We start from the raw sequence: 27,635 nt of genomic DNA, 5'->3' as shown, positions 1-27,635 counted from the left end.
TACAGTGTTTCGGAAGAAAGTCAAGCATAAGTACACATGGGAGAGGGTGGTGGAGGGAAGGGTGGTAGATAGAGCGCTAATGGATTATGTAGTGGTAAATAGGATTATGATAGGAAGAGTTAAGAATGTACATGTGCTAAGGGGAGAGGGTGGGGGAATATCAGATCATTTTTTGGTGGAAGGTAAGTTGAAAGTGGAGGATAGATGGAGGAAGAGGAAAGGGACAGAAGGTAGGGAGGTTCTTAGAGTGAACTCTTTGAATGAGAAGGAAAAGGAGGAGTACGGAAAGAAGCTGAAGGAGTGGGAGGGAGTAAAGGGTAGAGTAGAGCTGGGTGTGGAGGAGGAATGGGGATGGTTCAAGGAGGGAGTCATAAAGTGTGCAAGGATGGTGTGTGGAACAAGAAGGACAGGGGGAAATAGAAGAAAGGGTAGTGAATGGTGGGATGAGGAAACAAAGAAGGTTGTAGAAGAGAAGAAGCGAGCTTTCACAGATTGGTTACAAAATAGGATGAGGGAGTCATATGAGAGGTACAAAGAAAAGAAAAGAGAAGTAAAGCAAAAGGTAAAGGTTGCAAAGAGGAGAGCAGATGTGAAATGGGGTAAGAGTTTGATAGAAAATTTTGAAAGTAATAAAAAGATGTTTTGGAAAGAAATTAACCCATATTGCCCGGAGCACATATGTAAACAAAGCATTTGCTATGCGTTCATAAAAACAATGGATACAATGGCCCATACTCTCACATTTTAATTTTATTTACAAATGTACTTGTTATTAAACATAATATGGATGATTATACATCAAAATAAAGCTTAGAGTCTGTATTTTCTTTTGATGAAAAGGAAACTAAGAAAAATTAATATGGATAATGAAAAAAAAAATTAAATATGACACTAAATCTGGAAAAGAAAACGTACATTTTATGTAACTGACTGTAGGGAAAGTACTTACATTTATTTGAAGGCAGTGATGATTAGAGGCTTGTAGAGTGTTTGTACTTTACTTGGATGAAAATACATGGTGCTTGAAGAAGCAATCTATGCAAAATCCACTGTCACATTTAGGACAGTACCTGCGGGATCGTACACGCTTGCTATGGTCCCCTACACACACACACTCTTTACCATCTGGCACCTGTTTGAGCTGGTGTACACTCACTGCACGTAGTGAATGTGATGGAGACGATATCGATGTTGTTATATTTCTGCTTTCCTGAATCTGCTCTTGAGTACGTGGCCTCTTGAGGAATTTTGGAGGAGAATTTTTTTGAACAAGGTCCCTTATGACAGAGTTGATGAACTGGAGCCTGGTTAGAATAGGTCTCTGGGATGTATTCTTGTTGTACAGAATATAGCTGTTGAGAGTAGCTGTGCCAAAGAGAGAAAAGGCAGCTTTAGTCGTCCATTTGATGGTCTTTCTCTCTGCAAGATAGATAGGTGTAGAGCTGGGTATCCTTCAGATCGACGCCACCCATTACTTGATTATAATGAGCAACAATACAAGGCAACTCCTTTTCAGGTTTCCTCTCTGTCTTTACAGTAGTGTAGCCGCCACCTTTGGTAACTGTCTGTTGACAGGAGTACAGGAGTCTTTTTTCCATCTGTATAGGCAACACACAGTAAAGGTCCTTTCCTGCGCTGTGATACATGATGGTTTTCTAATTTTTCCTTTACTGCTTCCTGTGGCAGGCCTTTCCTGTTTGTTCTGACAGTCCCTGTTGCTGTTGTCTGCTTTTCCCAGAGATCTAAAAAAAGTTTGGGCGAGGAGGAGAAATAGTTATCTAGGCCCAGATGATATCCATGATGCAGGAGGTCTGCCTGGGTCAGTAGGTGCATCACTAGGTCATATGTTGCACCTTGTACACTCTTGGAGAACCCTTTGTACAGTTCAAATGTCACAGTATAGCCTGTTGCTGCCTCACACAAGCACCATAACTTCAGACCAAAACGAGCATGGCGCTTATTAGGCATATACTGGCGTAAGTGAGGGGTCTTACCTCGATACCCAATGATACTTTCGTTAATTGAGATGGCCCTCTCAGGATTATAATGGGCTTTGAATGCTTTTATAAAATGATCCAGTAGTGGTTGCACTTTATACAACTTGTATGCAGGGTCTTGCTGGTCAGGCATCTTACTATTATCACTGAAGTGCAAGAATTTCAGGAGAAGTTCAAAACGCCCCCTACTAAAATTGGTTCCAAACCATGGTGTGGCCATAGAAAGATCTGAGGTGTTCCAGTAGGTTTTGATAGTAGGTTTTCTTACAATCCCCATATTTAGAATAACTGCCAGAAATGCATATAACTCTTCCACTGATGTCTTACCTTGCTTCAACCAAAGATGTACAAGAGACCTGGGTTTATCCTTCAAATATTGTTTGTTACTTTCAACCCACTGATCTGCATACCTGTTAGTCTCCGTAGCAATTCCATTCATGAATTGCTCGTTGAAAAAAAGTTTGAAATACTCCACAGGCTTGCTTGGCATCAGTTTTAGGGGGATGCTTCAGCCCACTAACACCTGTAAAAGGCACTGTTGCAGGGCCTGGATCATTTCCTGGGACAAGCATCCATTCATCTGCTCCACTCGACAACACTGCACTTCTATCATCACCATCACTTTCACATTCACTTGCACTAAGCGTATCACAACTCGCATCACCTTCATCATCACTAGATTCTTCCTCACTTGTAAGGCACTCATCCATTGGAAACACTTCAAACGAATCAGAAAGTTGAAAGACAATTTCATCTTCACCACTAAAACACGCAGACGCCATGACTTTTGCAATGAGGCCGTCTTATATTTGCCTATTTCAAAGGTATTACGCACTGTATAACAATATCTATTATAAGTATTGTTCCTCAGATACTTATCTATTTTTCTATAAAATTTTTTTTTCTGATTACGGCACTAATCACAAGAAAAAAAATGGGCAAAATATGTAAACGTTTCCGACGCACTTTGATCAGGAAAGCGAATGTGCCGCTACTGCTGATAAGATTCAATTTATAAGCCACCCTGTGATTGGTTGGCTGGACCACCTTGTGGAAATGATAGGCCAATGGTTGGTCTAGATACATCAAGTCTCGGCTCAGTGTAAACAAAGACGAATATCTTTAAGAACCGCGAAATTTAAACGGAGCCGAAATATCGTCATTAGGACACTGTCGAACAAACCGATATCTCGGCTCCGTGTCCAATATGGGTTAAGAGAGGAAGAGGAGGCGAATCAAGTAGAGAAGAAAAGGTAAAAGGTGCAGATGGAGAGATGATAATGGAAGAGAAGGCAGTAAGGGGAAGATGGGCAGAATATTTTAGGGAGTTGCTAAATGTGAAGGAGGATAGGGAAGGAAAGATTGCTGCAGTGGGAAGTGCGAAGAAATTGAGAGTGATGAATGAGGAGAATGGAGGAGAAATAAGGAAGGATGAGGTGAAGGCAGTTGTTGAGATGATGAAAGCAGGTAAGGCACCTGGGTTGGATGGATGCCATGCAGAATGTCTGAAAAAGGGAGGTACAGTGATGGTGGACTGGTTGGTGAGATTATTTAATGTTTGTTGGAGAGAGGGTAGAGTGCTGTAGGACTGGAGGAGTGCCTTTATAGTTTCTTTTTACAAGGGAAAAGGGGACAAGTGTGAATGTAGTAGTTTCAGAGGGATTAGCTTGTTGAGTGTAGTTGGGAAGGCTTATGGGAGGATCTTGGTTGAGAGGATTAGGAGAGGAACAGAAGGAGTAATTGGTGAGGAACAGTGTGGATTTAGGACAGGTAGAGGTTGTGTAGATCAGATCTTTGTGGTAAGACAGATATGTGAGAAAGCTATAGGAAAGGGGAAGGATGTTTTTTTGGCTTTTATGGATCTGGAAAAGGCTTATGATAGGGTAGACAGGAAGGCACTGTGGGAGGTTATGCAGATATACGGGATAGGAGGAAAGCCTCTGGGAGCTGTCAAGAGTTTTTATGAGAGTAGAAGAGCTTGTGTCAGGATTGGAAATGGAGAGAGTGAGTGGTTCGAGGTAAAGGTGGGACTTCGTCAAGGATGCGTTATGTCGCCCTGGCTGTTCAACTTATACATGGATGTGGTGGTGCGAGAGGTAAATGCAAGGGTAGTGGGCAAGGGATTGGAGATGGTTAAAGAAAATGGAGAAAAGTGGGAGGTGAGCCAACTGTTGTTTGCGAATGACACTGAGCTTGTGGCAGGATCGGAGGAGGGATTGAGGAAGTTGGTGGCAGAGTTTGGGAGAGTATGTGATAGAAGAAAGCTAAAGATAAATGTGGGTAAAAGTAAGGTGATGAGATGTACAAGGGGTGAAAGTGGCAGTAGACTGGAAGTGAGCATTAAGGGAGAGCGACTGGAGGAAGTGGATAGTTTTAGATACTTGGGTGCAAATGTGGCAGGGAAAGGTGGAGTGAAAGTGGAGGTAAAATGTAGATTGAGAGAAGCGAGTAAATGCCTTGGTGGATTAAAGAGTGTAATGAGGAATAGACATTTGGGAATGGATGCTAAGAGGAGACTGTATGAAGGAGTGATTGTGCCAACAGCACTGTATGGGGCAGAAACATGGAACATAAGAGAAGAAGAGAGAAGGTTTTTGAATGTGTTTGAGATGAGATGTCTGAGAAGTATGATGGGGGTTACTAGGCTAGATAGAGTGAGAAATGAGGAGGTGAGGAGGAGAACAGGGGTGGAAAAGGAGCTGGGAGATAGGGTTGATGAAAGAATATTAGGATGGTTTGGACACATGGAAAGAATGAGTGAAGAAAGACTAGTAAAAGAGGTATGGAAGGCAGATGTGGAGGGAGTGAACATGAGGGGACGTCCTAGGATGAGGTGGATGAATGGGGTGAAGGAGGCTTTGGGGAAGAGGGGAATGTCTGTTGAGGAAGGACGGGAGAGGACAGAAGACGGGTGAATGGAGAATGGTTGTATATGGATGATGTTGTGATTGCATGAAGTGGAATGGGCGGGTGGATGGGGGGTGAGGTAGTATGTGTGAGCAAAATTTGACGCAGCCCGAAGGGATTTCTCCCCATCCTCTCCTTTTTATGCAATGGGGGGATGGAGAGGGAGGGTTGCCGATTTAATGAAGCAGCCTTGCTGTGGATGTGCTGTGTCTTGCGACACTGCTTCTGACCCAGGGCAGTGGACAAGGTGCAGGGATGACCCGTCATTCAGGAGGTGCTAAGATAAGAGGGAGGGTGGAGGGGTGGTGTGGAGTGTATTCAGGGATGGAATGGGTGGGAATGATTTTATGCCATTTTCTTTTTTGCTACCCCCCTTGTAAGGGGGGAAAAGCCTTGGTATATGTATGTATGTAAATATTTGGTTTTGAGATACGAGCGTTTATAGTTTTCAGCATTGTATATCTGTTATTTATTGTGTGATTTTTATTATATTAACACACATTATTATGTAATGTATATTGAATAAGTTGTCAGTAAATATTTATCTATATATATATATTTATATATATATATATATATATATATATATATATATATATATATATATATATATCTACACTGAATGGTTCCCAGCGATCAATTGATATCTTTATTCAACCACAAACAACTTTTAATTCCATGCCATCGCAATCGAGACTGAAGAATCGCTCGATGGCGACATTTTGTTGGAAATTGAAACGTGGACGAGCCAAGGATTCGAACCCAGCTAACCCGTAACAAAGTTACAGTGACTTAAACCAATGCGCTATCTCTCTTGATAGCGCATTGGTTTAAGTCACTGTAACTTTGTTATGGGTTAGCTGGGTTCGAATCCTCGGCTCGTCCACGTTTCAATTTCCAACAAAATGTCTCCATCAAGCGATTCTTCAGTTTCGATTGCGATGGCATGGAATTAAAAGTTGTTTGTGGTTGAATAAAAAAAAAAAAAAAAAAAAAAAAAAAAAAAAAAATATATATATATATATATATATATATATATATATATATGTATATGTATGTATATATATATATATCCGAGTTACGACCTGTGCGACTTACGTCCACCCGTACTTATGACCACATTCAGCAGATGCCTACATGCATATATTATGAGTTTACTGGTTTACTGTACGTTTGCACGTGGCGTCCAGCATCCCGTACGACAGTAACGGCAGCACAGCATCTCACCAAGGTTGCGCTGTCTGCCATAGTTATGGTATTTCTACCACAATTTAGTGTGTGTCTACCATCTACCATACGATGTCTACCATGTGCCATAATTTTACTGGAATTGATATTATACCGTATTTCGATTCCCAGTTCCCACCGATAATCAGGGCAGGTGGGAATGGTCAGAAAGAGCAGTTTTGCCAGATCGGTGATACACGCTTCCCCGAAAGCCAAGACAGAGAGTCGGTTTACAGTAGTCCTGCATTCGTACTTTTCATTCTGGTTCGAGTTCTCTATTGGTCGAAAGTCGAAAGCTGTAGTGTACGAACAGGGATATAAATAGCTTTAACCCAAGTCTATGATATTCCTGGAGTTCTGAAGTATAATATCTTATATTCAATAAGACAATATATCTCACTGTACTATTCCATGCATAGAATATTTATTTGATGAAAGAGAGACCAAACGTTTTCGCATGGGAGGCGACGATTGAGCCCAGTGCATAGAAGCGAATCTTGTACTTGTTTTCATGTACATTTGAGGGAATTATTTTAAATGTTATTAAGCCTTTATTACTTCAACCTCTTTTTATTAATTATGCCTCGACCAGCGGATACCAAGGGATCCCCCTAGTTACGACCGTTTCGACTTACGACCGGTTGGTCGGAACCAATCTAGGTCGTAATTCGGATAGTGAGTGTATATATATATCTACTATACATTACAACCACTCCTTGTTTAACGACCTACTCGGTTAGCGATGACGCGGAGTTACGACGGGCCTTATGACAGACCAATATTTGTTTAACATAAATCTCCCGAAGTTACGGCGTCGTGTACGATAATTAAGTTGGCTGAGGCAAATTTGTATGATGTTATAATTGAACTTGTATGGTGGATATTAGCTGTGAGGTAAAATGTTCTGAAGCTTAGGTCTACGTTACCATCCTGCAAGCTGCAAAAACTACCTGGGGTACAGTATATACCGGTAGTGGTAAATTTTTAGTTTCGACCATGGGCGCAATATAGCAATAGAAAATTAATTATTAATTTTGTAAATTATAATGTATCAAAGTAATATGCAATTTTGTGAGCGGAAATAAAAAAAAGGTGCTAAAAACAAATTTCGTAAGTGACGAAGTCATGTCGGACGAATGGTACACCATGTTTGTTATGATAGATGCCGATGTCGAAGAAATAAAAGGATGATAAATTCCTCCAACCTAAACTAAACTAACCTAACCTGTGTTTGATAAATCATTACCTGCAAATTAAATGTCATCCGGCTCGTCCTCGTTGTCGTCGTCGTGAGAGACGTTGGCAGACGACAAGATGGCGTCCCAATCCTATGCTACCGACTTCGTTTATTAGCATATTTTCTTGTAGCATGGTATTTTTTACTTTCATTTCCGCCCACAAAATTGCATATTACGTTGATACATTTTAATTTACAAAATTAATAATTAATTTTCTATTGCTATATTGCGCCCATGGTCGAAACAAAAAAAATACCCCAGTATTTAATATGGAATGTCAGCATACGCGGATTTGGTCATATACGGTAATTTCAGGAACCTAACCACCATAAATAAACAGTAAACAAAGCTTTAATGTACTGTATAAAAGAGGGAAAATACACGAAAATAAAGACACATGTATTGCTGGACATTGTACATACAGTACATGTACATATATGTATACACTTTTGCTTAACGACCAATTCGGTTAACGACAGCGCACTGGTCCCAATTGTCGTTGTTAAATGAGGAGTGGTTGTACATTAAAATGTTTTTGTTACTTGCCAAGCAGTGTTTTTCATAATTGAAGATTTTGCGCTTTTACTTGAAACCTCACTGCTGGGGTGTCATCACTTTCTCAAATCATTGCAGAGTGGTTCATTTTTACCAGCAATGAGCACCTTCTCTATGCTAGATGACAAAGCTAATCAAATATGTTTGCTTTTCCTATACAGGCGCAATCCCAGCCCCATATGTTTCTCCTTCGCCAGCTATTTTCTCTTCCTCTTCCTGAATTTTCCTCATCTTCTTCTCTACATCTGGAAGAAAGCACTTTGTCAGCTGTGTTGTCAGGTGTGGTGGTATTTGGTGGTGGAGATAGTGTTGGCAGTGGAGGTGGTGGTGGTGACGAGCAAGGGAGTGATGTCCTTCCTCCAGGCCTCTCATGGCTTGCTCTCCTTCTAGCACAACTTTCATTCCAATTTTGGCTCCATTTTTTCATAATTTCTTTGGTTTTCCTCTTCATCATGATGCAGTTGATGATTGGACATCTAGTAAGTGTAGTAATGTCCAGGATATAAGGCAAACAGTGGCACAGGAACACAATATTGCCATAGTCAGTGATGTGTTTATGCATCAGTCTATTCTGATGTTTGATGGATAACTGGCTTGAGGTGTGCTGTGCACACCACATGGAAGAAGAAGTCAAGCTGATGCCAAATATACAAAAATATAGCTGTTTCATGGAATTAGACAAGCGAAAACAAGACATACATGTACAGTATTTATAGATATTTAAGGCCTATTCTTGTGTGAGCCATTTAAATTGACATGCCTCCCGGGCCCTTTAAACTCCCTCCATTAAGCTTGGGAGAAAAAAAAGTCATTCATATTTTGCTTTTAGGATGTTTATATTATTCAAATATGCTCATATCTAAAATTCGATTTTTGGATGAAAATTTCATAATTCTAGGTGTTCAGTCCCCCCTTAATGTCTCAGCTACTTCAAAACACAAATGTATGTGATGATTTAGTTTAACATTACAAACTCCCCTAATCAAGAGGCTAGAACAGTACCCTTTACAGAAGACTTTGTAGTGTGGTATTTAATAAATCATACCCTTAGTCCAACTCACTGGCAGCTGGGTTGGAACTGCCAAAACCTCAACCTCTGCCATAAATAGCAACACTCAGCCAGCAAGCATCCAAAAATATATGTGATACCATAGTAATTCACATTTTTGTTCTTTGATAATCACAGGTCTATAAGGATATAACTACTGATGGAGCATTGGATCCATACATGCATCACAATGGAAAAGGTTATATATCATCTCTTCAGTTTTGCCCTTATGAAGATGTTCTTGGGGTAGGGGCCTACGGTGGAGTATCCAGTCTTATCATTCCAGGTAGGATTCCAGATAAGGTAAAAAATTAGGGGTTTGGGGAAAGGTATAACATAGAAGATTTGTTTGTTTGTTATTGTTACCTTCATTTTTGTAGCTGTCATTGGAATTCAAGCAGAATGATAAAACAGTATTGTTGTAGTTTCTAAGATAAGCATGACATGATTATTTATATTTAATTTTTTGATAGATCGGGTTGATGAGAGTGTTGAGATGGTTTAGGCACATGGATAGAATAAGTGCATTGAAGTATACAAAATGAAAAAACAGTATTGTTAGAGTTCCTAAGATAAGCATGACATGGTTCTTTACATTTTATTTTTTGGTGGATTGGGTTAGTCATGGAGTGCTGAAATGGTTTAAGCACATGGTAGGAATGAGTGGGGGAGACTAGTAAATAAGACTGGAAAATGGAAATGAAGAGGACACTGGATGTAAGAGGAATGTCTTGTCAGGCAGGGAAGAGAAAGTATAAAAGATAGGAGTGAATGGAGAGTGGTTGTGGATAGATGAAGGAATGATGCAGCCCAAAGGGAAGGTTTAGTCTGTTGTATAAATTTCTTGTGTAATGTCTGTCAAGCAAAGAAGGGGGAGGATGGGGGAAGTGGGGATTAAGTGTGTGTTTTCTGTAATGTCTGCTTGAGAGAATTTAGAAAAGGGTTTGTCATTAAATGAAATGGCCTTATTGTGAATGTGCTGTGTCTTGCTGCATTGTCTCTAACCCAGGCAGTGGACAGGAGACAGGAATGACCCATCATCCACGAGGAGCTAAGATGAGAGAAAAACATGGGTGGTGGATGGTAGTGGGTGCATGTCTTTAACTTGGCTACCTCCCATGTAAGGGAGAAAAAACCCTTGGTGTATAGATAGATAATAAATTTCTCAAGTGGACAAGGAGCGCGTGGTGCGGGGAGTTTGCCATATAATGAAGAGGTGGAAGTAAACCTGAATTGGAAGTACTGTGTCTTCCTGCATTGTCTTTGACCCAAGCAGTGTGGCAGGGGACAGAAATGACCCTAAAATGGAGGGACAGTATTTGGGTTTTTGAGGGGTGTACTTTGGCTTGGCCACCCCATTTAATGAAGGAAAAAAGATTTTTGGTATGTGCAAGTTTGTATCTCTCACTCTCTGGATTGGCCATTGCTGACTGTGAGTGTAAATACAACCGCAATTGACCTACAATTCTAAGTAATTATAGAAGATCCAGCGAGCTACTGTCTTCCAGCCTTAGCTGAGCACAGCAGTAAGCACCAGACATCAGTCTTGTGGTATAAGTAGTTATGAGGAATAAAGAACTTAGTCAATATTTGCCACAAGACAATCCTATCCTTGGCTAAAAACCCCTCTGTCCAGTGCTCCATCCTTGTGTGCATGCGCAGTATGAGGAGTATGACGTATCTTAACGTCATACCCATGTCACTGCAGCCCCATTAACACCATTTGTCCCCATTCTGCCATATTGCTGAGGCAACATGGCTTATTCAGGACCGGCCACCCTCACCGATATAGATGCTGACCTTGCCCTAAACATGGAAGAGGATATTGCTGAACAACATTGGCCTTCATTGCCAGTGCACGAGCAACACATTAGTAGCACACCATGGCAGCCGCTGCTCTCAGCTACCCAGCCTACCACCACTATTGCCACCACAGCTGCCACTGCTGTTGCCACCCCCACCCACACCACTGCCACCAAACGATCTGTGGACCAGACTTCGAACACAGGCGAACCCTATTCTCCAGCCCTCAAGTTGTTCAGGCACGACAAGAACTCCCAACCCATGGCTTCTGATAACTCCTCCTCTCACCCTCACCCTCTCCCCTGTAGCTCACCTCCCTATCCCCTAGTTACCAATACCTCCCCTGCTTTTGCCCCCAGAACTGATTATGTTAAACTCGTCTTCCGTGAGAACCTGACCGTGGATGTGAAACTTCACTGGCTTGCTGAAATTACCAAGTCATTCAGACTTTATCCTGAATTAGCTGGAATTGGCTGGAATACTTATGGCATCAACAGTTATCCGAAAATTACTTCCCTTAAGACCTATGTAGGCCACCACCAACCACAAGTTATATTTATCCAAGAAGCTTTTGTTGGCCACCACGATCCTGGGACAGAGGCACCTCCGCTCTCAGGCTACGTCTCGTATGTCCATCATGTCAGGAATGGCCTTCTAAGTTACATTCACTCTTCCATCCCCCATCAACTCCTGCGCTGCTCTATCCATGATGACATGACATTTCAATGTTTTGAGATATCCATAGACATTGGGAAGCTGAGACTCTGCAATGTTTACTCTGCTCCAGGAAAAATCAATCTCTCTGCCCTCCCCCCACCCACATTCCATGGTGTGATCTACATGGGGGACTTCAATGCCCGGCACCCTGTTCAAGAGATATCTCTCCCTCCCCAAACCGCAGTGGGTTACCTCTCCTTGAATACATCCACTGCCACCTCCTCACTCACTGGCCCACTGGGGGTGCCACATACTCCAGAGGAGGCATGCTTAACCACATCATCACATCTGGTCTAGCAGTGACATACGTTAAGTGCTTTCCCAAACAGATGCTCTTCTCTGACCACATTGCACTTGGACTACAATACTACCTACCTACAGTAGAGGGCCTTCCCCTCTTCACACCTGACTCCGCATCTCCATTCCTCCGAAGTACTACCCCAATTATGTCTCTTATATCTCCACTCTTGTACCAATATTTGATCTCCAGTCACCTGAGAATCTGTACTCATCCCTCGGTGCTTCAACTCATGATTTTTACACCTGTTACATCACAAGACCCCACATCAAAAGATGCCGCGAGGTCCATGCCTGGATGCTGGACCGATGCATCCTACAGGCGGAAAAGAAGGCTGAAAGAGGTGGTCTCGTCTTTCAAAGGCAGCCAACTGCCAAGTGTGGGCCTTATGGTCTCATGCAGTCTTCCTTTCTCATGCTCTTATGTTCTTACTATTGCCGTACAGCTTCACTGTACATAGTAACATGACCTGCACATCACGCACACTATGTATAAATAGAAATTACCTACTGTACTAGGTTTGTTGCTCTAAGAACATAATAAATTTATACAAACAAATATCTTCTTGAAACCTTTATACACATTTTCTAAACATTTTAGAAAGTGGTTCTTTGTCCTAATCAGAACCACTCAAAGATAGAATGTTTATAGTTTTGACATTTTTGTCAGGCTTGAGAAATGTAGTCATTAATATCAATATTTAAACAAATCTCAAGAGGTTTTAGTATCCTTGCATGAGGCAATTTACCATAATTACTATCTTTCCTAGGGTATTGACTGGATGATGAAATGCAATCAGCACATTAGGGACTTTATGGGGCTTACAGACCAGAGTCTTTGTTCATCTATGCAAAAGCAAAAACTTTATTCATAAAAAAATGAGATGATTTGCACTACTACTGGCCCTTTGACCCTGTTCTTTACCACATCTGTGTTTGCCTCTCTTCTGTAATCCTCCTGTGGTGGTGGTGATGTTTTTGGTGGTAGGGGAGAAGAATGTCATCAACATGTCCCATGCATATTTTAGGAGGCAAATGAAGGGGATGGAGTAAGGGGACTAAAGTTATAATACATTTTATTTTTTCTCCTGGGAAAACTCAATGGATAAGAGGGTCTGGGAGAATGCTAGCCAGAATCCTAATAATTGGGTCATTAAGTGTGTGGATGTGGTACAAATGAGAGTAAAGGGGAAGTAATTGGTAGTACAAGTATGTTTGTGAAAAGAAAGATAGATATGTTAGCACTGAGTGAAAAGGAAAGGTGAAATAAAGTTTATGTGCATGGTGGGTAGGTTGAGGGGATGAGAGAGGGAATGAGTGGCATTATTGGCAAGAAATAAGATAAGTAAATGTGTGGCGTTGTGAAGTCATTAAAGATAATTAATGTGAGGGAAGGTAAAATAGGGATGGGAGATTTGGAATTCCATGAGTGTATAGGGTCCTGGTAACAAGAAAAGTGGATGAGAGGGAAGAAAATTGGATGAATAGTTGGTAGAATGCAAATATTTACATAATTGCCTATCCTTTCTCAGTTATACTGTATATGTATTGTTTTGTGACTTTTTGAAAGGTTGAAAATAATCCCAACAATTACTGTTTACAGGTGCTGGGGAACCAAACTTTGATGCATTGGAATCCAATCCCTACATTAGTGTCTCTGGGCGACGTGAAGCCGAGGTGAAATCCCTTCTCGCCAAACTGCCAGCATCACTCATTACTCTTGACCCCAAAACTATTGCTCAGGTAACTGTCTTTCTTCTGGTTTGTATTTTGACCTGCTAGATAGTCCTGCAAGATGAACAAGGCAGAGAATCATCTCTGTTGCCCATTCTCAAAAGTTATCAACTGTCTTACTTTCATCTGAATGCACATGTTACTCAGTCTCTAGTCAGAGCCCAACATCTCTCTCTATCAACTTAACCTCTTCACTCCGAGGCACATCGCACGTCTGGCAGCATTAGCTGCCCGACGTGCGATGTTGCGTCATAATAATCGCATTATAAAAAATAAAGTCGGTGCTCAATTGTTTGTTCTCTTTCACCTGTGTATTTTGATAACCATAGAAAATTGATGAACAGTTTAGAGAGAATGGAAATTACATAGGTACGACTACAATAAATGTAATCAAGATGGCGACGTCGGCATCATCGAGTATCCACTTGCTCCTCTTGCCGCCTACGTAGGCGTCACCGTAGGGAAGTGGTTAAACTGTATTTATTTCACTGTATCGCATAAGGAGAACTGACAGACAGAAACTGCCTCCCTCCTACTACTTTCAGCTAGTGACAGAAACAATCCAAATTTTCTTTCCAAAGACATCTGTGGGAGGGCCTGAGGACTGTTGCCAGCCATTACTGGGCATTAGGTTTTTAGTCAGTGGAACTCAAGGCAATGGTTGTTACCTACCTTATAAGGGTGAAGAGGCCCTTGGAATATAGTCTTTATTACTAGTTATTTTTATTTTTATATTGGAAAAAATGGGGTAAAAGGGGCTTTGGGAAAGGGGAATGTCTGTTGAGGAAGGATGGGAGAGGACAGAAGAGAGGGTGAATGGAGGATGGTTGTATATGGATGATGCTGTGATACATGAGGTGGAATGGGTGGGGGGGAGGCAAGAGAGTATGTGTGAGAAATAATTTGATAAAGCCCGAAGGGATTTCTCCGTCTTCTCTTTTTCTGCATGAGGGGATGGAGAGCAGAGGTCGCTGACTTAATGAAGTGGCATTGCTGTGGATGTACTGTCTTGTGACACTGTTTCTGACCCAGGGCAGTTGGCGAGATGCAGGGATGACCCGTCATCCAGGAAGTACCAAGATAAGAGGGAGGGAAGAGAGTGGAGTGTGATAGGGATGGAATGGGTGGGACTGGTTTTTATGCCTTTGTTTTTTAGCTACCTCCCTTATAAGGGGAAAAAAGCCTTTGGTATATGGTATGGAAAAATCTGTCTTACATTTTGATGACTATTTTGTATATTGTAGCCTTATAATGTGGAGCATCATTGGAGTGCATTTTCATGCCTGTTTAGATTGAAGGTGTAAACAACATTTTATGATAAGGAAATGTAAGCAGCTATTGTCAGCTGATATCACCATATGATATCATGTTGGTAATGTAGCATTTCTTCAGGACAAATGATTGGAAGATATACAATATCTTTCATATAGGTATATCGTACTACATAACTTGTGAGTAAACAGTGTAGCTACTCACCCTCCATCAAAATACAAATAACATGGAAACCACAAGTAACCTCCCCTCACACTACTTTTCAATAAAAATTAAAACCTGCATGTGCAAAAACATTTGAAAAAAAGCAAGAATACATAAAGCACTTACCCAGTAAGAAATATGTTCTTGATACTTCATCAGGGATGTGTTATGTCGCCCTGGCTGTTCAATCTATACATGGATGGGGGTGGTGCGAGAGGTGAATGCAAGGGTGGTGGGTCAGGGATTGGAGATGGTTAAAGAAAATGGAGAAAAGTGGGAAATAAGTCAGTTGTTGTTTGCTTGTAGCAGGATCAGAGGAGGGATTGAGGAAGTTAGTGACAGAGTTTGAGGTGTGTGAAAGAAGGAAGCTGAAGATAAATGTGGGCAAAAGTAAGGTGATGAGATGTACAAGGGGAGAGAGTGACAGCAGACTGGAAGTGAGCATTAAGGGAGAGAGACTGGAGGAAGTGGATAGTTTTAGATACTTGGGTGCGAATGTGGCAGGAAAGGGAGGAGTGGAGGTGGAGGTACAATGTAGATTGAGAGAAGCGAATACCGTATTTTTCGGACCATAAGGCGCTTCGTACCATAAGGCGCACCCGTAATTTGTTATTCCCCGTCCTTACATAAGGCACACCTGACCATAAGGCGCAGCTGGTCTCGTCATCGGATAATCATGCTTATGTGAGTGCATTCAGAACTGATCATTTTCATTGTCGAATGAGAAAAATCGTTTGGGATTTAGCAAAATTACAAAAATAAATGATATATTTTTTTATTTTGGTCAGTGAAATCAGACCACCTCCTTGGATGGTCTGCCCTACCAATACCCCTAAAAAACAACATAAACACGTTACGGGAATTGTAGGGAATAAAACCAGCATTAGCAGTTTTATTCCCGGAATTCTCTATTCACTTAAAAACACAAGATTACAAATGAAGGTAAATTTTTAGTTTCGACCATGGGCGCAATATCGCAATAGAAAATTAATTATTAATTTTGTAAATTGTAATGTATCAACGTAATATACAATTTTTTGAGCGGAAATAAAAAACAAAAAAAGTTACTAAAACAGATTTTGTAAGTAACGAAGTCTTGTCGGACGAATGGTACGCCATGTTTGTTATGATAGATGCTGACGTCAAACCTAACCTGTGTTTAATAAATCGTTACCTGCAAATTAAATGTCATCCGGCTCGTCCTCGTTGTCGTCGTCGTGAGAGACGTTGGCGGGCTTTTCAACCACTCTCTCAGCTTGCGGGGTATACAGTTCCTATGCTACCGACTTAGTTCATTAGCATATTTGCTTGTAGCAAGGTATATGTATTTTTTTCATTTCCGCCCACAGAATTGCATATTACGTTGATACATTCTAATTTACAAAATTAATAATTAATTTTCTATTGCTATATTGTGCCCATGGTCGAAACTTGAAAAATACCCAAATGACTACAGTCGGAGTGGAGCGAGACTAGACCAATGTAAAATGGCTGTTTTTGTTGTAGACGCTATCATGTCATAGCCATGATAGCATTAATGAATGCGGTGGCATGGACTCGAAAACTGTTGAAGTTTTCGCAATTTTCTTGTCAAGATACATGCATCTTGGTTATAACTTGGTTGTAACTTTTGCTAGGCCTATGCACTGTCGCCATCGGCAGGCTAGCTACGAAATGTGTGAAAATAGTACGTCACTGACCAAGGCATTTTTTTGCAATGAAGCCACACATAAGGCGCACCTCACGATAAGGAGCACCATCCAATTTTGGCTGATTTTAAGGATTTTGCCCGTGCCTTATGGTCCGAAAAATACGGTAAATGCCTTGGTGGATTAAAAAGTGTAATGAGAAATAGACATCTGGGAATGGATGCTAAGAGGAGGTTATATGAAGGAGTGATTGTGCCAACAGCACTGTACGGGGCAGAAACATGGAACATGAGAGAGGAAGAGAGAAGGAGTTTGAATGTGTTTGAGATGAAACGTCTGAGTAAATATGATGGGGGTTACTAGGCTAGGTAGAGTGAGAAACGAAGAGGTGTGGAGGAGAACAGGAGTGGAAAGGGAGCTGGGAGATAGGATTGATGAAAGAGTATTAGGATGGTTTGGACACATGGAAAGAATAAGTGAAGAAATTTTATTAAAAGAGGTGTGGAACGAGTGAATATAAGGGGGTGTCCTAGGATGAGGTGGATGGATGGGGTAAAAAGGGCATTACAAAAGAGAGGAATGTCTGTTGAGGAAGGACAGGAGAGGTCAGAAGATAGGGGTGAATGGAGAAGGGTTGTGTATGGATGATACTGTGATGCATGAGGGGGAGTGGATGTGGGATGGGGTGTGAGGAAGTATGTATGAGAAATAAATTGATGCTGCCCGAAGGGATTTCTCCCCAATCTTCTTTTCTGCATGAGGGGACGGAGAGGGGGGGGTCACCGAATTAATGAAGCGGCCTTGCTGTGGATGTGCTGTGTCTTGTGACACTGCTTCTGACCCAGGGTAGTGGGCAGGATGCAGGGATGACCTGTCATCCAGAAGGTGCCAAGATGAGATGGAGGGAGGAGGGTGGAGGGGAGTGGAATATGTAGGGGATGGAATGGGTGGGAGTGGTTTCTATGTCTTTTTCTTTTTGGCTAAACCCCCCCCCCCCTCCAAAGGCCTTTTGGTATATGTATGTATTTACTTTTGATTTTATTTGTGGAATGTTGAAGCCAATGTTCTCTTTGTAAGGGTGCTCAGTGCTGTAAGTGTGTTTGAACATCAGGTCCAGACTTCACTGCAGTGTTTTTCAATGCTGTGCAGTTATTGTGGTTCCATGAATTATGTCTGTTGTATTGTTATGATGAGCCTGTTTTATATGTGCCCTAACATAAGTTGGCCCAGACTTAGAAATGTAAATATTATTTTGATACACATTGACATTTTATATTAATATTTGATCCAAGTGGCTTAACCACTTCCCTCCGGGCCAAAATCTCGCGGGCAGCAGTAGCTGCCAGATGTACGATGTTGCATCATAATACTTGCATCATAAAAAATAGTCACCGCTTATATCGATCGTTCTCTCTTTCACCCGTGAATTTTGATAACCATAGAAAATGTGATGAAGCCAGTTTAGAGAGTATGTCAGTTATGCAGGGACAACTACAATAAATATAATCAAGACGTCAATATGGCAGCCTCGCGTATCCACTTGCTCCTCATGCCGCCTACGTAGGCGGCACCGTATAGAAGAGGTTAAGGGAGTGTTGCATCACTTTATAGAGTAGGTGAAATTAAATTTTCAAATATGTATTTAATGAACTTAGGTATAATTACCCCTTACATTAGTGTATAATTCCTCAGGGTATTGTGTTCCTCCCATGTATATATAAAGCATAGTGAAGATATAGTGAAGCTCTGATCACTTAATGGAAAATCTTTCCACATCATTCAGCTTGGTATGAAATGAAAGCTTGTCTGGGGAACAAAAATTATTGAATACATTTTATCAAACTAATACCTCTAATTTTTTTTTAGTAATTTGTTTCTCCGAATAATTAAAAAAGGTTGCAAAATTCAGGTTTCATGAATAAAAAAAAAAAAAAAATCTTTTTTTTTTTTACTGTAGAAAATAAAGAGCATGATGTTTTCTTTCAAATGAAACAAAAATTACAAAAATCCATAAAGAGCAACCGAAGGTATTACAACAGAAAGAACAAAAACATAAACTTTACAGGATGGGGATTTAAATTTTCGTGACCGTTTGTTAGATGGTTGCGATGTAGCAAAACTCCAATTTCCTCTTTGCTGATGAGGTGTGAGGTAAGGGTGAGTTGTGTGGTGTGGGTGGAGGAGGTGTAAGGTGGGTGTGGCTAGTAGATGCTTGCAGAGTGCTGGGTGGAGCTGTGATGATTTTCTCCTATTTCTTTTTCCTTCTTGTTTCTTTTTCAGGCACTCACAGGTCCTCTTTATATTCTGCTGCTTTACTCTCTTCTTTCTTGTTAATTTTTCCATGATCACAGCATCAATACAGGGTGAGGAATCAAATTGGGGTGTACGGTGAGAGCGCCAGGAGCGACATCATCTTTACAAGAGTACTGATGCCCTGTCCACTGTCTTTGTGGGGTATGCTGGTGGGAGGAGTTGCTAAATGTCTCCATAAACATAATTCTGTGGCAAAAAATGAAATGGCTATAGAAATGTTGACAGTATTTCAATATACAGGAGTTTTGTTATGTAATGGGGTTGCGAAAGGTTGCCAATATTTTATCTATTTTATTCTGTATAAAAAAGTAGAAATGAAATACAGCTGTATAACTTTGTATGAGTGTTGCCACCATCATAGAGATTCTTTTGAAACGTTTACCTAAAATTTGCTCACGTACCAGAATTTTTTGAATGATCGCTGGCATTGCTCACCCTTAACATAAGAACATAATCATGTTATATGGAATAAACTCATCTGTTATGGATCACTAAATTCTAATTTTTTTTACAGGTGGACATTCCAACACTTGAGGAGAAAATTGAAGCCAAGAAAAAGCTATTGTGGGTACGTCCACCCAAGTTTGATGTTGAGCCTCGATACAGAATGAAGGGAAAGAGTGGCTCAGCACAGAAATTCAAGCGTAAGCAAAGGGTGGTGCAAGAGGAACGGCAATCATACTTGAAAAACACACTGCAGCAGCAACAGATGCTTGGCTTGAAGGATGTGACCAAGAAAAAGCAGAACAGAAGTGATTTAACTCAGATTTTGGATAGATTTAAACCAAAAGTAAAGGGTTGATATGTTATCATGAATAGGTTATGAAAAGAGCTCTTTTTTTACTATTTTAAGCTGTCACTTTCAGTGAGGTGGTTAGGCATGAAAGCCATGTAAGAGCTTTGGAATTTAAGGTCTCATGAACTAATTGATGTCATGTGCTGACCATAGAGATTCAAACTGCCTGGTAATGGGTTGTTGCCTTCAGATGTGGCATTCTAGTCCACTTAGCCACCATGCTGTTCTGTTTATATTTTTTTCCATAAAATGTATTTTCTTTTGTTAAGTTTATTTCAAATAAATTAGAATAAAATTTTATTCTTTACCTTTTGAAATTTTTAATGCTGTCACTAGTTCACTAGTTGGAAGTGGTGAGTCACTCTACTTTAGAATTTCCCAAATGGAGTTTGGGAAGGTAAAATATTGAAGGTAAATGTGGATAAAAGTATGGTGATGAGATGTACAAGGGGAGAGGATGGCAGCAAGTTAGAAATGAGTCTTAAAGGAGAGAGGCTGGAGGAAGAGGATACTTTTAGTTATTTGGGATTACATGTGGCAGCAAAGGGAGGAGTGGAGGTAGAGGTAAATTGTTGATTGAGAAAAGCAAGCAAATGCTTTGGGGAGTTAAAAAGTTTCATGAGAAACAGGCTTTAGGGAATGGATGTAAAGAGACTACATGAAGGGATGATTGTGCTGACATCACTATGGAGCAGAGGCTTGGAATTTAAGGGAGGCAGAGGAAAAGTTTAAATGTGTTTGAGATGAAATGCTGAGAAGTTTGGTAGGGGTTACAAGGTTGGATAGTGTGAGAAACAAGAGTGGGGTTGGAAAAGGAGATGGCTGATAAAAAAGTATTGGGATGATTTGGACACATGGAAAGGATGAATGAAGAAAGATTAGTAAAAGGTGTGGATAGAGTAAACTTGAGGGAACAACTGAGAATGAGATGGATGGGGTGAAAGGGATGTTGAGTAAGAGGGGACTGTCTGTTGAGCAAGGGAGATAGGGGGAGTGGAGAATGGCTGTGTATAAATAATATGATGTAAGGGTGGGAGGGGATGGGGTGGGGAGTGGGGAATGATTGTGAATAATATTTTGATGCAACCTAAAGGGATTTCTTCTCATCTCTTTTTCTGCATGAGTGGGCAGAGATCACCAATTAAGTGAAGTGGACCTGATTGGGATGTACTGTGTCTTGCTACAGTGCTCGACAAGGATGTATGAACAGTTAGCGAGAATGAGTGATGAGGAGTGTTTAGGACTGTTTTTGCTGAAATGCACAATTTATATAAAAAATTAGCATATGGTTGCATTATTCGACCTATTTTCTTTAACCACTTCACTCTGGGCCAAAATCTTGCGGGCAGCATTAGCTGGCAGACTTACGATGTTGTGTCATAATACTCGCATTATAAAAAAGTCACGGCTGTATCGATCGTTCTCTCTTTCACTTGTGAATTTTGATAACCATAGAAAATATGATGAAGCCAGTTTACAGAGTATGTGGGTCACGCAGGTACGACTACAAGAAATATAATCAAGACAGCTGACATCAGCATCCTCGCGTACCCACTTGCCTCATGACGCCTATGTAGGCATCACCGTATGGAAGGGGATAAAATGTGTGATTTCCATGTAATTTGATCAAAGACGTTACATTTTTATCCTCTACAAAATTACCAACCACATACTCTCTGACTCACTAATAGCCGACCTCAACCAAACAATGACAGGTTTTGCTCAAATGAACAATTTTATATAAAAAGTGCTAGGGTAGGAAATGGTCCAGTTGATGGAGTGGTTGGGAAATGTGGAGTTCCAGGAAAGAATCGTAGTGGAGAGTTGATGGTGGAAATGTATCTAGAGAGTTGATAGCAAATACAGTGTTTCGGAAGAAAGTCAAGCATAAGTACACATGGGAGAGGGTGGTGGATGGAAGGGTGGTAGATAGAGCGTTGATAGATTATGTAGTGGTAAATAGGACTATGATAGAAAGATTTAAGGATGTACATGTGCTAAGGGGAGAGGGTGGGGGAATATCAGATCATTTTTTGGTGGAAGGTAAGTTGAGAGTGGAGGATAGGTGGAGAAAGAGGAAAGGGACAAAAGGTAGGGAGGTGCTTAGAGTGAACTCTTTAAATGAAAAGGAGAAGGAGTACAAGAAGCTGAAGGAGGAGTGGGAGGGAGTAAAGGATAGAGTAGAGCTAGGTGTGGAGGAGGAATGGGGATGGTTCAAGGAGGGAGTCAAAGTGTGCAAAGATGGTGTGTGGAACAAGAAGGACAGGAGGAAATAGAAGGAAGGGAAGTGAATGGTGGGATGAGGAAACAAAGAAGGTTGTAGAAGAGAAGAAGCGAGCTTTCACCGATTGGTTACAAAATAGGATGCGGGAATCATATGAGAAGTACAAAGAAAAGAAAAGAGTAGTAAAGCAAAAGGTAAAGGAGGCAAAGAGGAGAGCAGATGTGAAGTGGGGTAAGAATATGACAGAAAATTTTGAAAGTAATAAAAAGATGTTTTGGAAAGAAATTAAGAGAGGAAGAGGAGGCGAATCAAGTAGAGAAAAAAAAAGGTAAAAGGTGCAGAAGGAGAGATGATAATGGAAGAGAAGGCAGTAAGGGAAAGATGGGCAGAGTATTTTAGGGAGTTGCTAAATGTGAAGGAGGATAGGGAGGGAAAGATAGTTGCAGTGGGGAGTGCTAAGTAAATGAGTGAGGATAATGGAGGAGAAATAAGGAAGGATGAAGTGAAGGCAGTTGTTAAGATGATGAAAGCAGGTAAGGCACCTGGTCTGGATGGATGCCATGCAGAATGTAAAAAAAAGGAGGTACAGTGATGGTGGACTGGCTGTTGAGGTTATTTAATGTTTGCTGGAGAGAGGGTAGAGTGCCGGAGAACTGGAGGAGTGCCTGTTTAGTTCCAATTTCCAAGGGAAAAATGAACAAGTGTGAGTGTAGTAGTTTCAGAGGGATTAACTTAAGTGTAGTTGGGAAGGCTTATGGGAGGATCTTGATTGAGAGGAAGAGAGGGAGTAATTGGTGAGGAACAGTGTGGATTTAGGATGGGTAGAGGTTGTGTAGATCAGATTTTTGCAGTAAGACAGATATGTGAGAAAGCTATAGGAAAGGGGAAGGATGTTTTTTTTTGCTTTTATGGATCTGGAAAAGGCTTATGACAGGGTAGACAGGAAGGCACTGTGAGAGATTTTGTGGATATATGGGATAGGAGGAAAGCTTTTAGGAGCTGTCAAGAGTTTTTACAAGAGTAGTAGAGCATGTGTCAGGATTAGAAATGGAGAGAGTGAGTGGTTCGAGGTAAAGGTGGGACTTCATCTAGGATGTGTTATGTCTCCCTGGCTGTTCAACTTATACATGGATGGGGTGGTGCAAGAGGTAAATGCAAGGGTGGTGGGTCAGGGATTGGAGATGGTTAAAGAAAATGGAGAAAAGTGGGAGGTGAGCCAGCTGTTGTTTGCGGACAACACTGTGCTTGTAGCAGGATTTGAGGAGGGATTGAGGAAGCTGGTGACAGAGTTTGGGAGAGTGTGTGAAAGAAGAAAGCTGAAGATAAATGTGGGTAAAAGTAAGGTGATGAGATGTACAAGGGGTGAAATTGGCAACAGACTGGAAGTGAGCATTAAGGGAGAGTGTTTGGAGGAAATGGATAGTTTTAGATACTTGGGTGCAAATGTGGCAGGAAAAGGGGGAGGTAGAATGAAGATTGAGAGAAGCGAGTAAATGCCTTGGTGGATTAAAGTGTAATGAGGAATAGACATCTAGGAATGGATGCTAAGAGGAGAATGTATGAAGGAGTGATTGTGCCAACAGCACTGTATGGGGCAGAAACATGGAACATAAGAGAGGAGGAGTTTGAGATGAGGTGCCTGAGAAGTATGATAGGGGTTACTAGGCTGGATAGAGTGAGAAATGAGGAGAATGGGGGTGGAAAGGGAGTTGGGAGATAGGGTTGATGAAAGAGTATTAGGATGGTTTGGACACATGGAAAGAATGAATAAAGAAAGACTAGTAAAAGAGGTATGGAAGGCAGATGTGGAGGGAGTGAATGTGAAGGGAAGTCCTAGGATGAGATGGATGGATGGGGTAAAGGGGGCTTTGGGGAAGAGGGGAATGTGTTGAGGAAGGACGGGAGAGGACAGAAGACGGGTGAATGGAGAATGGTTGTATATGGATGATGTGATGCATGAGATGGAATGGGTGGGGGGATGGGGGGTGAGGTAGTATGTATGAGCAAAATTTGATGCAGCCCGAAGTGATTTCTCCCTGTCTTCTACTCTTCTGCATGGGAGTACGAAAAGGGGGGGGTCGTCGATTTAATGAAGCGACCTTGCTGTGGATTTGCTGTGCCTTGTGACACTGCCTCTGACCCAGGGCATTGGACAGGGTGTAGGGATAACCCGTCATCCAGGATGTGCTAAGATGGGAGCGAGGGTGGAGGGGAGTGGAGTGTATTTAGGGATGGAATGGGTGGGAATTATTTTATGTTTTTCTTTTTGGCTACCTCCCTTGTAAGAGGGAAAAAGCCTTGGTATATGTATGTATGTACATGCAGAAATTGGCAAATGAAATAGAAAAGGTCAGTTCTTAAATTTTGATAAAAGTATCTCATAAGTGGGTATAATACAACCCCTATGTTCACACAATTCACCCATTCAAGAAATGATTAAAGTAACTATTTTCTGGCAAAATATGAAGACGGCTGGGTTGAAGTTGCCAGGCTGCACACAGCCGGAGCCACCTTCGTGACCAATGGCTGCATCTTCTGCAGGAGAGTTAGCGACTCCGCATCTTCTCACCAAGCTGAGGCCGTTGCTATCCAGGGGCTCTTTGAATACACCCTTGTATTACTCCAATACTGTAGTTATCCACACCGACTCTCAGAGCCTGATAAGCAGCCTGAAAAATGCAGAGCCCAGTGACAATGTTCACCTTATCACAAGTATTCTTACACTCCTGCATAAACTACATTGCCATAGCAATAGCATCACCTTAAAGGTCAACTGAGGTTTTCAAAGAGGTGGTGAATATTTGTTAGATGTATGGCTTAGTCCCTTTTTGATAGAATAACTTAAATATACCAAAGTCTTCCTTCCCCCTTACACGGGAGGTAGCCAAAAAGGCAAAGGCAAAGAAACCACTACCACCCATTCCACTCTCCTCCACCCTCCTCCCTCCCTCTCACCTTGGCACCTCCTGGATGAAGGGTCATCTCTGCATCCTGTCCAATGCCCTGGGTCAGAAGAAGTGTCGCAAGACACAGCAAGGCCACTGATGCATCCACATACGTGCACTATAAAATGCGATGTCAACTTGATCAGTGGTCTGTCATATTTTGTGTTAGCAATGTTTGATCAAATATTTAGTTTGAAAAGGGTTTATTGTGTTGCCGCAAATTACAACAGTGATTCAACGAAACTTTCTGTCGAGGATGGACTTCATTTTCATTCTTTTCTGAAAGATCCTGTTCGCAAAATGGACTAGATAATTTTTGGTACAGGGCCTTGGCTTTGTCAAGAAGCATAAAAACCAGGTTGAAATATATCCATGTCTGCATGACCCTGTTGATGATAGGGAATGGCTGAAAGAAATGTAATAAGCTCCGTTCACACTGTGAAAGATTTGATCAAATTTTCGTCCTCCCCTGTCCATTGTAATAAAATTTAAGTCTTGACAGTGTGAACCTGGTGTTTCTTGAAAATTATGATAGAAAGTGTAGTAAAGCGTTTGACAAGGAACTGGCATGTCAAAATGGTTGATGGGGAATGGTAGCTATTACCAACACCGCACCATGTTTTTAGCTTTGCACTTGCTTCATAGATGTAATCTGCTTAGCAATTGTGCACCACACAACAGCCTGCTTATCATCTTGCTGTTAGGTTCAAAAGCACAGAGCTTGAGCTCATAGTAACACAGAAAGTACTTCTCAGGGATATCAATTAGCTCTTGCCTTGTCAACAAACATCAGGGCTGGAATCATATCACAAGTTCCAGCACTTTTTTTCATGAAGCAATGAAAGGAAGGCAAGTATATATGTAACTTTAAACAGATCTTGATGTAATTTCACTATGGTAATTCAGGCACAAGGGGGCTGAATTCATAATGAGAATGGTAAAATGCATGCATGGTGATTGAAAATTATCATTATTAATTTTCCACTTTCAGACTACTACTTTCTGCCCTTTATTTAAATGAAAATGTAAAAAGCAGAAAACTAGAAAAATAGAGAGGCGCAATGGGCTATATCTTCTCCCAAAGCCAAAGCAGATATTGGAGTGGCGAAGGAGAAGGTTGATCTAACATATGAACATAAAAATGAAGGAGACTGCAAGAGACCATAAGGCCTACACTAGGCAGCTCCGTATCCATCACCACCCGTCATCCCCATCCATAAAGTTGTCTAATAATTTCTTAAAACAACTGATAGTTTCAGCGCTTACTACATGGTTACTAAGTTTATTCCATTCGTTGACCACCCTATTAGTAAACCAATTCTTTCCTATTTCCTTTTTAAAAATCTAAAATTGTCCAGTTTATAACCATTACTGCGAGTCCTACCCTGTTGTTTTAATATGATGACCTTGGTTGCATCACCCTTGTTAAAGCCTTTGATCCACTTGAACACCTCTATTAGATCACCCCGCACTATGCGTCTTTCCAGAGAGTGTAAGTTAAGGTGCCTAAGGCTCTCTTTGTAAGGCAAATTTCTGAGTCCATGTATCATTTTGGTCATTCTTCTCTGTACTGATTCTAGTGAATTGATGTCCATTCTGTAGGATGGAGACCAAAACTGTACCGCATAGTCAAGGATAGGTCTAACTATCGCTAGAGTTTAATAATCACCTCTGCACTTCTATTCGTTACCGTCCTAGCAGTGAAACCTAATGCTCTGTTAGATTTATTCCTGGCGCTAATGCACTGTTTCCTGGTTTTAAGGTCCAGGTTCACTAGAACTCACAAGTCTCTCTCGCACTCAGTTTTCTCTAAAAGCGTGTTATCTAAGTTGTATCTATTTTCGGAGTTGTATAGCCCTACGTTTAACACGCTACACGCCATTTCACCAACCATGTGAACAATTTGTGAAGATAATCCTGCAGAATCTCTGCGTCGTCTCCTGACCTAATTAGGTGTCCTATTTTAGTGTCGTCCGCAAACTTACTAACATCACTATTTATCCCATCGTCTAAGTCGTTTATGTACATAATGAACAACATGGGACCCGAAACTGAGCCCTGGGGGACCCCGCTAGTAATATTGCCCCACCTAGGTAAATAATATTGTAATTATCATTGTTATCTTATGCCTTATATACTTTAGTGTAAAAGGATGCATCCAAACTGTGAAACTGCATAGGACTCCCTATCGGAGCAATGTGATCAATCCAAAATTAATACTTGCTTAAAAAATGGGTATTGTTCTGATAATATGACAAACTTAACATCAAACCATAAATCTCCATTTTGTATTTTACTAAATTACTGAGGTTGCGTTGTGAAACATCATACAAACTTGTGTAGAGACCCGAACAGTCACTTATATTAAGTATTGATTTAATATTATTGACCAATGGGTAGTGGCCTGGTATGCTTTAACGTTGATGTTGATTGCGATATTTACCACCTTGACTACAAGTTGATCACCAAATGGAGCGCAATCAAATCACAATTCATCTGAGGGTCTCTATTCAAATGTAGTGTCTGTGCCAACCACTATCTTATGGACAGGGAAATATTAAATCTTTATTTTGAATCTGAACTGTCAATGATGAAGAGAGAAAACAAAGGTCGCTACCACCACCCCTCCTACTCGATTGGATGGTTGAACACGATTCACAACTCCCTTTTTTTGTTTTTGCGTATACAGATTCCTTGGGATTCTATTCA

General features: G+C 41.1%; 1 protein-coding gene across 4 annotated transcripts in view; it reads left to right on the top strand.

Annotated features, from left to right (window-relative positions):
• The window catches only part of LOC143041739 (WD repeat-containing protein 46-like), a 115,095-nt gene extending 95,031 nt beyond the window's left edge, over positions 1-20,064 (top strand). For all 4 annotated transcript variants that reach the window (XM_076213749.1, XM_076213750.1, XM_076213748.1 and 1 more), the window contains exons 8-10: positions 9,111-9,258; positions 13,393-13,532; positions 19,476-20,064. In XM_076213749.1, the coding sequence (XP_076069864.1) occupies positions 9,111-9,258; positions 13,393-13,532; positions 19,476-19,763 (576 nt within the window). In that variant the 3' untranslated portion in view covers positions 19,764-20,064. The remainder of the gene's footprint in view (positions 1-9,110; positions 9,259-13,392; positions 13,533-19,475) is intronic.
• Positions 20,065-27,635: the final 7,571 nt, after the last annotated feature.

This window comes from Oratosquilla oratoria, chromosome 32, assembly GCF_046742065.1.
Source record: "Oratosquilla oratoria isolate Oo_2021 chromosome 32, ASM4674206v1, whole genome shotgun sequence".
Lineage (NCBI taxonomy): Eukaryota > Metazoa > Arthropoda > Malacostraca > Stomatopoda > Squillidae > Oratosquilla > Oratosquilla oratoria.
This window is presented reverse-complemented; position numbering and strand designations above follow the sequence as displayed.